This window comes from Crocuta crocuta, unplaced genomic scaffold, assembly GCF_008692635.1.
Source record: "Crocuta crocuta isolate KB4526 unplaced genomic scaffold, BGI_CrCroc_1.0 scaffold149, whole genome shotgun sequence".
NCBI classification, from domain to species: domain Eukaryota; kingdom Metazoa; phylum Chordata; class Mammalia; order Carnivora; family Hyaenidae; genus Crocuta; species Crocuta crocuta.
The window spans coordinates 4,143,632-4,157,609 of record NW_027551561.1 but is presented as its reverse complement, the minus strand read 5'-3'; the positions used below and the strand labels follow the sequence as shown (position 1 = coordinate 4,157,609).

Here is a 13,978-nt window from a genome sequence, read left to right as displayed (position 1 = left end):
CACTTAACCGACTGAGCCACCCAGGTGCCCCCCTTCACAGTGTCTTTTTTATTATTTTTGTTATTATTATTTTAATGTTTATTTATATTTGAGAGAGAGAGACAGTGCATGAGCAGCTGAAGGGCAGAGAGATAGAGGCAGAATCTGATGCAGGTTCCAGGCCCTAAACTGTCAGTACAGAGCCTGATGAGGGGCTTGAACTCACCAGCTTTGAGATTATGACCTGAGCTGAGGTTGGACGCTTAACTGACTGAGCCATCCAGAAGCTGCCCCCACAGTGTCTTTTTTAAAAAAGTTTTTAAAGCAAAGCTGTAGAGGTATAATTAACATATGTGCTATTTATTTTTTTAAACAAGATTTGAGGTATGAACTACATGCCATAAGTTCACCAAGTTTAATTGTGCATTTCAGTGATTTGACTAAATTGAGTTATAGCCATCATCATAATGAAATTTTAGAACATTTTGACCTTTAGGATTTCATTAAAGTGTAAACTGAAGATCATTTCTTCACAGGTGATTTTAGATGGTCTTTTATGACTCTTTTATGAACTCATTACTTTGTGTGTGTGGCTCTTCCTTTCCAAGAGTTAAAGATTGTATTTCTTTACATTTGTATTCCCTTTTTTCAGAATTTCCATAAGAATGGTAAATAATTGTGATATCATTTGTAGCAGTCTTATTCTGATTAGCAGTTGTTTACAGTAGACATGATTTGTCATGTTGAGGATTTACCTTTCTCATCTGGGTTTTCTAGGAATTTTACCTTCCCTGCAGTGGAGTACATTTAGCATTCGGCCTTTCCTGCATTTTTAGCATTTATTGAGCATTTACATAATATTTCTCCCCCTTTAACTTAAAAAAAAGTAAATGATGAAATATTTTCCTATTACCAAAATCTTTTGCATTTATATGATTGTAGTATATTTTATCCAAATGAAAATTTCTTTTAATGCCATGTAATATTTGGTTTTTAAAATGTATTAGATCTGTTATCTATATTTTCAAACAAAATTGGTATTCTGTTTTGTGGTATTTGTGAGGTTTTAGTTACTGGGTTTTACTGCCTTCATAAAGTTAATGGGATATCTTTTCCTTTGGTCCTACTTATATCCTAGAAAGTTCTCCTGGTAAAACTATTTTCCACTTAAGACTATTTTAAAGATAATTAATTGGTATTCAATATGCCACCACTGTTTGTTTTACTCACATTTTCTTCTTTAGTAATTCTTACGTAGAAAACTGTCCATTTCATTGAGATTTCAAAATTTATTAACATAGACATATATACTAGTCTTGTTTTCTGTTTATAATACTATTAAAATTTCTATATTTTTCCTCTCAACTAGATCATTGAAAAATAAACCTGCTTTATTTTTCTTTCCAAAGTATGAGCTCCTGGATAATTTGAATTTTCATATATATTTATTATTATGTTTTTAAAGTTATTTGAAAGCACTTTTGACATGATAACTTTATAAACATTTAAAAAATTTTTTAAATATTTATTAAAAGAGAGAGAGAGACCATGAGTGAGGGAGGGGTAGAGAAAGAGAAGGAGACACAGAATCTGAACCAGGCTCCAGGCTCTGAGCTGGCTGTCAGCAGCCATGGGGCTCGAACCCATGAACCGTGAGATCATGACCTGAGCCCAAGTCGGCTGCTTAACTGACTGAGCCACCCAGGCCCCCCTATAAGAATTTATAGTGCTTTTATTTTTTTAAATGTTTTTATTTATTTCTGAGAGAGAGAGAGAGAGAGACAGCATGAGCAGGGGAGGATTAGAGAGAGAGGGAGATACAGTATCTGAAACAGGTTCCAGGCTCTGAGCTAGCTGTCAGCACAGAGCCTGACGTGGGGCTCGAACCCACGAACCGTGAGATCATGACCTGAGCTGGTGTCGGTAACTTAGCTGACTGAGCCACCCAGGTGCCCCTATAATGCTTTTATTCTTAAAGAAATAATTGCCCAGATTTATTGTGTTCATTTTTACAATGGTCCTTGCTTTATTTTTTAGGCACGAGATGTGCGCACCAATGAAGTCGTGGCTATCAAGAAAATGTCTTACAGTGGGAAGCAGTCTACTGAGGTGGGTAAAATATATGTACATTCTTACTGGTATGTTAGAGAATGACACATTGTTTTTAATTAGGGTTAGATAGGAATTCTTTCAAAAAAGTAAAATGTACATAAAGAAAAATATATAAATATTAAGGTATATCACAGCGAATTTTTAAATATACCCGTTAAAATTGTACATAGAATCATAAACAGAACATTTGTGACATCCACAAACCTTCCAACTTGTGTCCTTTGCTTTTAATTTTTTAGTATGTGTGCTGCTGAAGTGTGCTTACTTTTATAAATTGTGATTTAATGCATAACTCTATCATAGAGGAATTACCAGTTTCTGAAAAAGTAAACTAGAATAAGACACATTTGACGATGAATGATATTGAGTATAATTTTTTAGTGATTTAGAAATATGTAAGACTTATTTTAAACAAATGTTAATAATCAACAGACAGTATATATATATCAATCATAAAGATAGGCAGTGTGTAATAATTTGAGAAACAAAAAATAAAATTACTGATACTGCATTGATATCACTTTAGTTCGCAATTATTCTGATTAGTTCTTGTCAGATTATATTTATTTGTTTATTATATAAATTCATTTTATAACATGTCTACTTTTAAAATATAGAATCTTTAGGCTTTAATCTTAAATTAATTATTATAATTGCGATAAAATACATACAACAAAATTTGCCACCTTAACCATTTAAAAAACATTTTTTATGTTTGTTTACTTTTGAGAGCAAGAGAGACAGCATGAGTGGGGGCAGGGGCAGAGAAAGGGAGACACAGAATTCAACAGGCTCCAGGCTGTGAGCTGTCAGCACAGAGCAGCCCAATGCGGGGCTTGAACTCATGGAGCGCTAGATCATGACCGGAACCAAAGTTGGCTACTTAACCGACTAAGCCATCCAGGTGCCCCATCTTAACCATTTCTTTTTCATCTTAACCATTTTTAAATGTATAGTTCAGTGGCATTGAAGACATTCACATTATCATGCAGTCATCAACGCCATTCTTCTCCAGAACTCTTTTTCATCTTGGAAAACTGAAATTCTGTACCCACTAAACAATAATTCCCCATTCTCTCCTTCCCCTGGAAATCATTACTCTACTTTTCTGTCTCTATGAATTTGACTACGTTAGGTGTCTCACATAAGTGAAATCATGCAGTATTTTGCCCTTTTGTGACTGGCTTATTTCACTTAACATAATGTCATCACAGTTCTTCCTTGTTATAATATGTGTCAGAATTTCTTCCTTTTTAAGGCTGGATAGTTGTCTATATGTGTGTATAAACCACCACTTTTTTTTTTAATTTTTTTTATGTTTTTTATTTATTTCTAGGAGAGAGAGAGAGAGAGACAGCGTGAGCAGGGGAGGGTCAGAGAGAGAGGGAGTCACAGACTGAAACAGGCTCCAGGCTCCGAGCTGGCAGTCAGCACAGAGCCCAACGTGGGGCTCGAACCCACGAACCGCGAGATCATGACCTAAGCGAAAGTCGGACGCTTAACCGACTAAGCCACCCAGGCGCCCCTAAACCACCACATTTTGTTTATCCATCCATTCATTTGTCAGTGGAAACTTAGGTTGCTTCCACCACTTAGTTATTGTGCTGCCAGAAACCTGGATATACAGATACTTCTTTGAATTCCTGCGTTCCGTAATTTCAGGTGTATACCCAGAGGTGGAATTGCTGAGTTAGTCTTCACTTTTTAAGCATTTTGGTTTTCTACACTTTTGGAATCTCTGCTTTATGTTGAATCTGGTTTTTGTGAAGATCATACTATGGGCATAGTAACACTACTGGTTATTTTGTTCTTCCATCATTTCCATACCAAAAAATATCTTCTAAAAATTCCTTAAACGCCTAAAAAACTCAATTTTTAACAGGTTCACTCTGATTTTATTTGCCATTTCTATAGCACAACTTTAGAGGTAGTTTTCACAGCAGACTGGTACTGTGTTGGAGCCTGTTTGATTAGTTTCACCTAGAACAAAGAGTCGTTTAGTGTATCATCTTTTCACATCTAATATTCATTCAAAAATATTAGGAATGGTTCTCATGAAAGTCTTTTTTATGTTTACAAATACAGGCTTTGTTGTGTTCTGAATTTGTGTTCAGAGCATTCAAATATGAAGTTTAAAGCCCATGAAACATTTTCTGAATTGAGGATCTTCTATCATACACATTTTATATAAAACACTGTAAACATATTTTGCTGTCTTTTGTTGAGGACTTGTGAAATAAAGTAGGAGATACATGATCTTAAATTTTAGTATAATGCATTTCTTAAAGTTTTCTATTATGCTAGTTTCCCTGCCTTAAGAAATACAGCCCAAGTTAGTGGAAAACCTTGAAAAAACTGAAACAAGTGCCAAAAGCAGATTCCTAGTTTCCATCCTACATCTACTAAGCCCCTAGATTCTTTGATTTTGGACCCAAGAACCTGTGTTTTTAGAGTTGTCTGGTTGCTTCTTAAGAGTAAGTATGTTTAGATACTTAACCTGGCAGGGGAGGTTCCATGATCACGAAGGTGGTTTTCCCAGGGCGAGGCTCATCCATTACACTCTGGATGTGCTGACCCCTGCGATTTCCTCAAATGTGGGAAACTCGACTGCATAATTTGTGGTAGTTGGGGACTGTGTCCGCACTTTCCCCTGGTTTAAAAAGGAAAAAAAAAAAAACGAGTAAGTATGTTTGGGATATGATGAAAGTATCTAAGGTTGTCATGGAGTAATGTCCAAAGATTTACTCTATTTCCTGATAGCTGTCAATGAAGAAGGCTCTTAAGTTTGTAAGAAGATGTTTTCATACTGCTTGCTTTTTTTGTGAACTTTCCTATATAATAACAATCGTTTACTAGCATTTAGCAAGTATACATTAGGAGTTTAAATATAACAGTAATTATTTTATTTGAGTTAAAAAAAAACCCACACCTAATATTTGGTAGAAGACATCAGCCAAAAAGACAATGGATCACCTTTATGGGATGTAAATTATATGTTAGTAAAACTGCAAACACGAAAGGGGAAGTTGAGCCAATGAAGAAAAATCACTAAATATAGCATATAGTTTTCATCAACATGCTTGATATGTGGTTGTAATATTTTAATGAGTCTCATTGATAATTACTTTTATCAAATTAAAGTTTGTTCTACCCGAGTAAAATACTTCTATAAATTATGTAATTGAGTTTAACGTTGGTAAATGTGATTTCTTTTAAGTTTATTAGTTTGATATTTAAATATTACAAATAAAGCAGTAACCCTGCTTACTCTAGTTATTACTTTTTTTCTTATATAACTTTCTAAGGAATAGCAACTGTTCATAATTCTTTCTTTTCTCCCTACAGAAATGGCAGGATATTATTAAGGAAGTCAAATTTCTACAAAGAATAAAACATCCCAACAGTATAGAATACAAAGGCTGCTATTTACGTGAGCACACAGCATGGGTAGGTGTTTGTTCTCTCCTTGCTGTAACTTAGTTTGGTTTTGGATTAGAATTAATTAATTCAGGAATGTTTCAAAATGGTTGTGTAAAGCTGTGCAAAAACACCTTGAAATGATAGTTCATACTGAGAGAGGAAGAGCAGGTTTTCTTAGAACTCGTAGGCAATAAGAGATAATAGAACTTTTGCAAATTTACTACAGAGATTTAACTGATCCTTATGTGCATGGTAAAATGTTCTCTGATATTTTTTAGTAGTATCATTTTTCGAACGGTTTATCAAACATTGTAAAAACAATCCTACTATTCAGTGATGAAAATTAGCATATTCTTTTGACATAAATATATTGTAATAATGTGGTTAAATATATTTAACCACAAAGATTTAGGTGAAGTCTTAGTGAATTTTGGTGAAGTATGAACTGATTATAATTCTTTGGCTGAATAATACTAACAGTAGAGAATTGAGACACTTTATTACAAAAGGTGGAGATTAATTTTGTCTTGTTATCATTGAGGTGACAAAGTAGTAATCTAACAGTGATATAGGCATAGTAACTGCATCTTTAAGGAGGAAGGCCACATTTTCTTTTAATAGAAATGATCCCCAATGATAATAATAGAGCCTACCTTATAAGGTGGTTGTGAGGATTAGTTAATTAATATGTATAAGATACCTGGCCCACCGGAGGTGCTCTGTGTTTGCTTTAAAGAAACATTTAAACTGTAACCTAAACTTTGCACATAAAGGTCCAGAGGACAGTTTTCCATTTCCTAACAGTTATAACAAGTAACTATATTCCTTTATAGTTTTAGCTAGTAATTATAGATGAAATACACATCTTGTACATGTGATTATATGTTGGCATAAAAGATTAATGTATCATTGGCTTAACTTTATCATTTAACAAATTGTTATATGTATAAACATTTATTTTTTAAGATAAATGATGACTAGCGTTTGTTTTACATTAAACCACGTTCTTGATCTCCTTGGTTAACTTATTTGATCTCAAATAGAATCGTTTTACTTATTTAATGCCTTTATAATTTTTCTTCCCATGTAGCTGGTAATGGAATATTGTTTAGGATCTGCTTCAGATTTACTGGAAGGTAGGTTTCCTTTAATTACTAAGGATAAAAATTATTATGGATAATTATTAAATAATGTAAAAGTTTTCCACAAACAGTAAAAACCTTAGCCTTTTCTAGATTCTTAGCATGGTATGCACTATTCTGTAGTAGCACAAATTCAGTAAGTTTTCTTACATTATGACTTAACAAGCATTTTTCTTCCTTCTTTGTCATTTAGCTAAATCTGTTCCTTCTGTTTAGAATGAAGATGTGTAAGAATAAAGGGAGAGCTTATCTTCTGTTACCTTTGTTTTTATAATCAACTAATTCTTACATGTTGTTAGCTTAGGGGAAAATTGTCTGTGAACTATATACTTAACAGCTAGGCACAACTGTAATACTAATTACAAAGTTCAGTAGCCTTGTTTTATTGTCTTGGAAAGTAAATCTTCTGGTTAAATGTTAGTTTTTAAAAATAGTTGCATATATTAGATGTGCTTATATTTTTGAACAAAAATATCCTGTATAGTAATTATTTTCCAAAAATTCTTATTTTAAGTTCACAAAAAGCCATTACAAGAAGTGGAAATAGCAGCAATTACACATGGTGCTCTCCAGGGATTAGCCTACTTACATTCTCATACCATGATCCATAGGTAAGTACTTTGAAAATTATTATGTATTAATAGCAAATGGCTAATGGCGTTTATCAACCCTGGAACTTATTAACCCTGAAAGTTTTGTTGGTTATAGCCAAATAAAAGCATTTCAGAATCTTACAACTCATGTTTTTTAGGTTGTCCTACAAACATGCCAGTATGTTTGATCTCCTTTTAGATTTATTTTTCATCTTTGTCTCCACGTGCTGCTGGGTTTTCTGACATGAGCATTTTATAGATTGTGGTAGGAATTTACTTGTAGAGTCATTTAATTTGTAAAATGGAAAAGACATTAGGGATTGTATAGTCTTACCTTTTTTGATTATACAAATAAAGAAACTGAAGCCCCAGTTCGTGAATACTTTTTCTTAAGTGTACAAAGCCAGGGCGCCTGGGTGGCTCAGTTGGTTGAGTGTCCGACTTCGGCTCAGGTCATGATCTCACGGTTTGTGGGTTTGAGCCCCGTGTCGGGCTCTGTGCTGACAGCTAGCTCAGAGCCTGGAGCCTGCTTCAGATTCTGTATCTCCCTCTCTCTCTGACCCTCCCCTGCTCACGCTGTTTCTCTCACTCTCAGAAATAAATGAAAAAAATGCTTAAAAAGTGTACAAAGCCAAATAAACTAGACTAGAACTAAATCTAGGTCTTTTATCTTTCTAGTAACTGATAATGCCAGACTTGTGCTATTGATCCCAAAAATAGACTGAACACTCTTTATGCTGTTAAGTGTTAATCCTTGATAACCCATAATAATGGATAGTACTTTAAGATTAAACAAACTATTTTAGGGCAGTCTGGGTGGCTCAGTCGGTGAAGTATCTGACTGGATTTTGGCTCAGGTCATGATTCCGTGGTTTGTGGCCTCCACCTTTGTGTCATGCTCAAGCTTTGCATTGCACTGTCAGGCTTGTGCTTGGCACTGGGGAGTCTGCTTGGGATTCTTTCTCTTCTCTCTCTCTCTGCCCTTCCACCCACTCACATGCTCTCTCACTCTTGCTCTCTCTCAAAAACAAAAAATTAAAATTTTATAATGCATTTTTAGCATTGATTTAGGTTTTGTCTATTTTAGAAGAACACTAGCATTTTCTTTTGTCATATATGTGAACCAGGCAGTACATATTAAACTATATAGTAGAGTCATTGTGAATTAAATGGCTTATTTTATTTTAGATGAGGATAGTAAGGTCCAAGAGAAATCCAAATGCTATAAATAAGCGAATATAGAAGAGTTGGAATTAGAAACTAAGGTCTTATCAACCTCAAAGTACCTCTCTTTCAAAAAACAAGTGGAAGGATGGTGTACTGGGGGGTGGCTCAGTTGGTTAAGTGTCTGACTCTTGATTTTGGCTTAGGTCATGAGCCAGTTCTTGGGATCCGAGCCCCGCCTGCTGACAGCAGGGAGCCTGCTTGGGATTCTCTTTTTCCTCTCTCTCTGCCCATCCCCTGTGTGTGCATGCTCTCTCAAAAATAAATAAACTTTAAAAAATAAGAGGAAGGAAAAAGATTTATTTAATATTATATCCATTACAACACTATGGTAAAAATTGACAAGTACTTGGATTTTTTTTTGAAAGGTTGAGTGTATGTTATGGTGCCAGTGGACATACAATCCTATTATATAGTATTCATAATTTTCTTATTTTGCATGGACAATATGTTTGCTGATTTTAAAAAGTAAGCTTGGAAATAAATTTGGGATCATTAGATACTATATTATCCGTGTGTTTCAGTTTTCATTCCATGTTTAGTTAGGAGAACTATGCTAGGGTTTGGAAATGAGAAGAATAACCTTTAAAAAAACAAATTTGGAGTATGAAATTTCTTTTCTTTTTTGTTCTTATTTTAAATGGTGTACTCAAATCTTACAATTATGAAGGAATGCTTAGCTAATTGAATTCTATTTTAGAACCGTTATTTGCACCAATAAACGGGAACTCAAATATAGACTGTGCTCAAATAGAGACTACTTGATTTTTCAGTCTTGTTTTTACTGCTATTTTGTCTTCTTTTGTAGAAAATTGTTGCTATATATTTATATTACTGCTGTGTTTTTTGTTTTCTAATGTATATCTTACATCTCATCATCCTAATTGAGAAATTACCCAAGGACTTAATTATTTGATTTCTCCTTCCCTGTTTTAAAATTTTTTATTTGATTTTTATCATTTCAACACAATCTAATGAAGGAAAGAGAAATAATTTTCTGTGTTCCCTAAACCCAGAGATATCAAAGCAGGAAATATCCTTCTGACAGAACCAGGACAAGTGAAACTTGCTGACTTTGGATCGGCTTCCATGGCATCTCCTGCCAATTCTTTTGTGGGAACGCCATATTGGTAAGAATAATTCTGTTTGCTCTTGATCCTCTAAATTGAAAAAGGCAATGTGTGGTGATGCTTTTTCAGGTGTCTTATCTTTTTCCTGGTAATATAATGTTATTTTGGACATTTTAACTTTAAGCATAGTTAGTTTCATATATAGATTTGAAGTGCTACTCTTAGATCTCCTATTTTTTCATTTGTCCTCTTGACATTTTCTTCCATATTATAACCTACATCATATTTTGGGTTGGGAGTGAAAAAAAAATCAATGAAAATCCAGGTGCGGAGAAGAAAGAAATGCTAAGTGGTAGTTTCTGTGTGTTCTTTAGATTTATGTTTACTGTGTCTTCAGACTAGGAGTATCTGAAGACTGATAGCTGATTTATGAAGAATTTCACATACACATAAAACATATTAACTTATTTGCATTGAAAATAAAGTCAGACTTTTGATAAAAAGTGATTCTGATTTGACTGATCCATATGACGTGAAGACTAGCTTTGCTAATTTAGTTGCACGGTAGTGTGTTGTTCCTGCTGTTTCATAAAACAACTCTCCAGCTCCATGTTTTAAATATCTTTAAATCATAATATAAAGTCTATACATATGCTGCAGATTATATCCTTTGCTGCTATTAGATTTATAAAATATAGAGAATGCAAAAGTATACAAGGGGATAAATAGATTTCATAAATTCATTGGAGGTAAACAAATTAAAAACTTGAAGAGTTTCTACTCTTCCACTGATCTAGATGATCAGAAATTTCTTATGTAGAACTCTAGTGTAGATAGAGTCCATTTTCCTTCTATAAAAAAGGGTTCTGTGAGCAAATAATATTTCTTAATGATTCTTCTGTTTAGAAATTAATGGTGAATATTAGATATTTTAAAAGCCCTGAGAAGTTCTGCAAATAAAAAACAAAATTACCCTGTTTGGCTCTCCTTAACTTAGCGATTTCCCCAACTTACTTCAGCATTTTAAAGAACACCTTGGAAACACTCTTTTATTGACAATTAAAAATTTACTTTAGTTATATACTTGTTAATTTGTGTATGGAGAATTTGGAACGTAGTAACTAGGTATATATTTGGATGTCTTTACACTTACACACAGACAAACACACTCACATACACTGGGGTGCCTGTTGACTATGCTACTGAACATTAGCAACTGTTCTAAGGGTATATCTGTCCTTAACACCAAATATAGATGAAGTATAAGATAAGTACCATCAAAAATGTTTAGACTTTAATTGAAAACATGAGTTAATGTTCCATGTTATAGCCAAGACACCTACCTGTAAGGTTGATAATTGTGTAGTTGTCTTCATTGTGAGTTACCCTAGCCACTTTTATCATGGAACATTATTCCTATTCAAAAGGAAGGCTGACAAACTGTGGTTATTCAGTGTTGTTTATTGTGGCAGATATTTTCTCGAATGTATGGAGTGAGCTTGTCACATCAAGGAAAACAACTGACAGTATGCGGTGCCAGTGATAAAATTCAATCTTCCAAGCATAAATCAGATTTTTTTAGTGGGATCCTGAGACCAAAATATTTGAGACTTACTGGCCCAAGGGTTATACAATATTACAATATGCAACCCTGCTCTGGTACATCCTTGCTTTAGGATGCGGTTATATGATCATGACAAATGGGGAGAGTAAGTCTCACACTGTATATGCAATGGTAAATATTTACCTGATATCCTGTGGTGCATCTCTTTCTCATTATAAAAATTCTTACATCCAGACATAATGTCTAGAATTCACACAGGTGTTCTCTATGTAGATGGTCATTACATTTTTGAAGAATAGTGTACTGCGGTACCTAGATGGCTCAGTCAGTGAAGTGTCTGACTCTTGATTTCGCCTTAGGTCGTGATCTTTCAGTTCATAAGATTGAGCCCCATGTGGGGCTCTGTGATCACAGTTTGGAGCCTGCTTGGGATTCTCTCTCTCCCTCTCTCTCTGCCCCTTCCCTGCTTGTCATGCTCTGTCTCTTTCTAAATAAATAAATTAAACATTAAAAAACATATAATATACTTTTTTTTTCCCTATTAATTTAAATGACTTTTTATGTTTTAGGATGGCCCCAGAAGTAATTTTAGCCATGGATGAAGGACAGTATGATGGCAAAGTAGATGTATGGTCCCTTGGAATAACATGTATTGAACTAGGTAAGCATTGTTCCTTATTACCATGTAGAAAGTTTTGATCAGTGTTTTACCTCAATTTCTGAACCAGATCACAGCTTTTTACGTTTTATGTCAGTTACTAAGGGGAGCAATAAATATTAAAGTTTTCACTTTGGTTATTTGATAATTTTTACATATATTAGAGTAGGTATATTTGCTTTGTTAAATATCTGTAATTACTGTATTTACCATATGTAGGAAGTCTCTAAAGCATTTATGAATTACTTACCTCTACCTAGGATACTTATTACTTTGAATTAAGTGTGAGAATAAGATATCGGATAAGATACCAGATAAGATAAGACAATATGCATGCCATATTGTAACAGTTTGATTTTATGCACACATTTTATTCTGTTGCGCATAAAGGGAACTATGCTAAAGGTACTGGACCATCATTCCCAGTGTGGGACCTAACATTCCGAGTATAAGTGAGCCAGATAGATAATTGAACTGTCACAATAATTGAAGATGATGTTAATCTTCTTGCTCTTGATTCTCCAAGCTTCTCCCCTTCCAGTCCAATATCCTTTCCTTTTTTTCTTCTTATAAGAGTATTCCATTAAACTTTATTTAGTTAAATGTTTATTTTTATTTTATTTTTATTTCGGAGAGGGAGAGAGACAACGTGAACAGGGGAGGGTCAGAGAGAGAGGGAGACACAGAATCCGAAACAGGCTCCAGGCTCTGAGCTAGCTGTCAGCACAGAGCCTGATGCGGGGCTTGAACTCACGAACCATGAGATCATGGTCTGAGCCAAAGTCGGACCCTTAACCAACTGAGCCACCCAGGCGCCCCCCCATTCAACTTTATTTAAAAGTGGCACCTGCATGGGGCACCTGGGTGGCTTAGTCGGTTAAGCATCCGACTTTTGCTTAGGTCATGATCTCATGGTTCGTGAGTTCAAGCCCCGCATCAGGCTCTGTGCTGACAGCTAGCTCAGAGCCTGGAGCCTGTTTCGGATTCTGTGTCTCCCTCTCTCTCTGACCCTCCCCTGCTCATGCTGTCTCTCTCTCTCTCCTAGAAATAAATAAAACATTAAAAAAAAAAAGTGGCACCTGCGTGTCTCAGTTGGTTAAATGTCCTACTCTTGATCTTAGCTCAGGTCATGATCTCCTGGTTCATGAGATTGAGCCCTGCACTGAGCTATATGCTGACAGCGCAAAGCCTGCTTGGGATTTTATCTCTCCCTCTCTCTCTGCCCCTTCCCTGCTCGTGCACATGCTCTTTCTCTCTCAAAATAAACATATAAACTTAAAAATATATAATGGAATTATTCAAAATCATGCATCACCTCATGAGAAAATATAACAATGATAAAAATATAAGTTTCACTTCTTGATATCCTGCCAAAGATGTATAACTCAAATTTAATTATAGGACAAACTCAAACTGAGGAACATTCAAGAGTCTTATATACTTCAAAGTTATCAAGACTGTGACTTAAGCTATTACCTTAAAAGACTCAAGAGTTAGGAGCAAGGGGCACCTGGCTCAGTCAGTAGAGCATGCGAGTCTAGATCTCGGGGTCATCAGTTCAAGCCCCATGTTGAGTTTGGAGCCTACTTAAAAAAAGAAGAAAAAAAGGAGTAAATTCAACCCAAAATAAGCAGGAAAAAAAAGAATGTATAAAATCAAAGCAAGAATCAATTAAATCTCTAGCCAGAGTGATCAGGAAAAAAAGAAGACACAAATTGCCATCAAGAATTGGCTCTGTGCTGACTGCCAGCTCAGAGCCTGGAGCCTGTTTCAGTCTGTGACTCCCTCTCTCTCTGACCCTCCCCTGCTCATGCTGTCTCTCTCTCTCTCTCTCTCCTAGAAATAAATAAAACATTAAAAAAAAAAAAAAGAATTACTACACATTTTACAAGTATTAAAAGGATTATAGGAAGGCAGTATGAACAATTTTATGTTAATTTAACAATTTAGATAAGATGCACCCTTTCCTTGATGCAAATGATCAAGGCTTGCTTTTACTACAGAGGACATTATTGGAACTTTGGTTGAAATTTGAATGGGAATTGAGGATTAGAGGATAGTCCTGTATCAGTATTAATGGCCTGATTTAATTGTGGTGCTTTAGTGGAATGTTCTTATTTATAGGAAATATACACTGAAATATTTAGGGATGGTAGGACATTAAGCTGGCAACTTAGTGTAAATTGACTGATTTGATAAAGTTCTTTGAGCTCTAC

At 34.8% G+C, this 13,978-nt stretch overlaps 1 protein-coding gene and 1 non-coding gene across 2 annotated transcripts in view; both read left to right on the top strand.

Moving 5' to 3' along the window:
* TAOK1 (TAO kinase 1) overlaps positions 1-13,978 on the top strand; it is a 148,478-nt gene that overhangs the window by 92,332 nt on the left and 42,168 nt on the right. The window contains exons 3-8 of the mRNA XM_077749903.1: positions 2,017-2,088; positions 5,437-5,538; positions 6,602-6,647; positions 7,168-7,264; positions 9,487-9,600; positions 11,674-11,765. Coding sequence (XP_077606029.1) covers positions 2,017-2,088; positions 5,437-5,538; positions 6,602-6,647; positions 7,168-7,264; positions 9,487-9,600; positions 11,674-11,765 — 523 coding nt within the window. The remainder of the gene's footprint in view (positions 1-2,016; positions 2,089-5,436; positions 5,539-6,601; positions 6,648-7,167; positions 7,265-9,486; positions 9,601-11,673; positions 11,766-13,978) is intronic.
* Positions 4,580-4,744, top strand: LOC144219846 (U1 spliceosomal RNA). Its single transcript, XR_013331518.1, has one exon. It is a non-coding gene; the product is annotated as a U1 spliceosomal RNA (small nuclear RNA).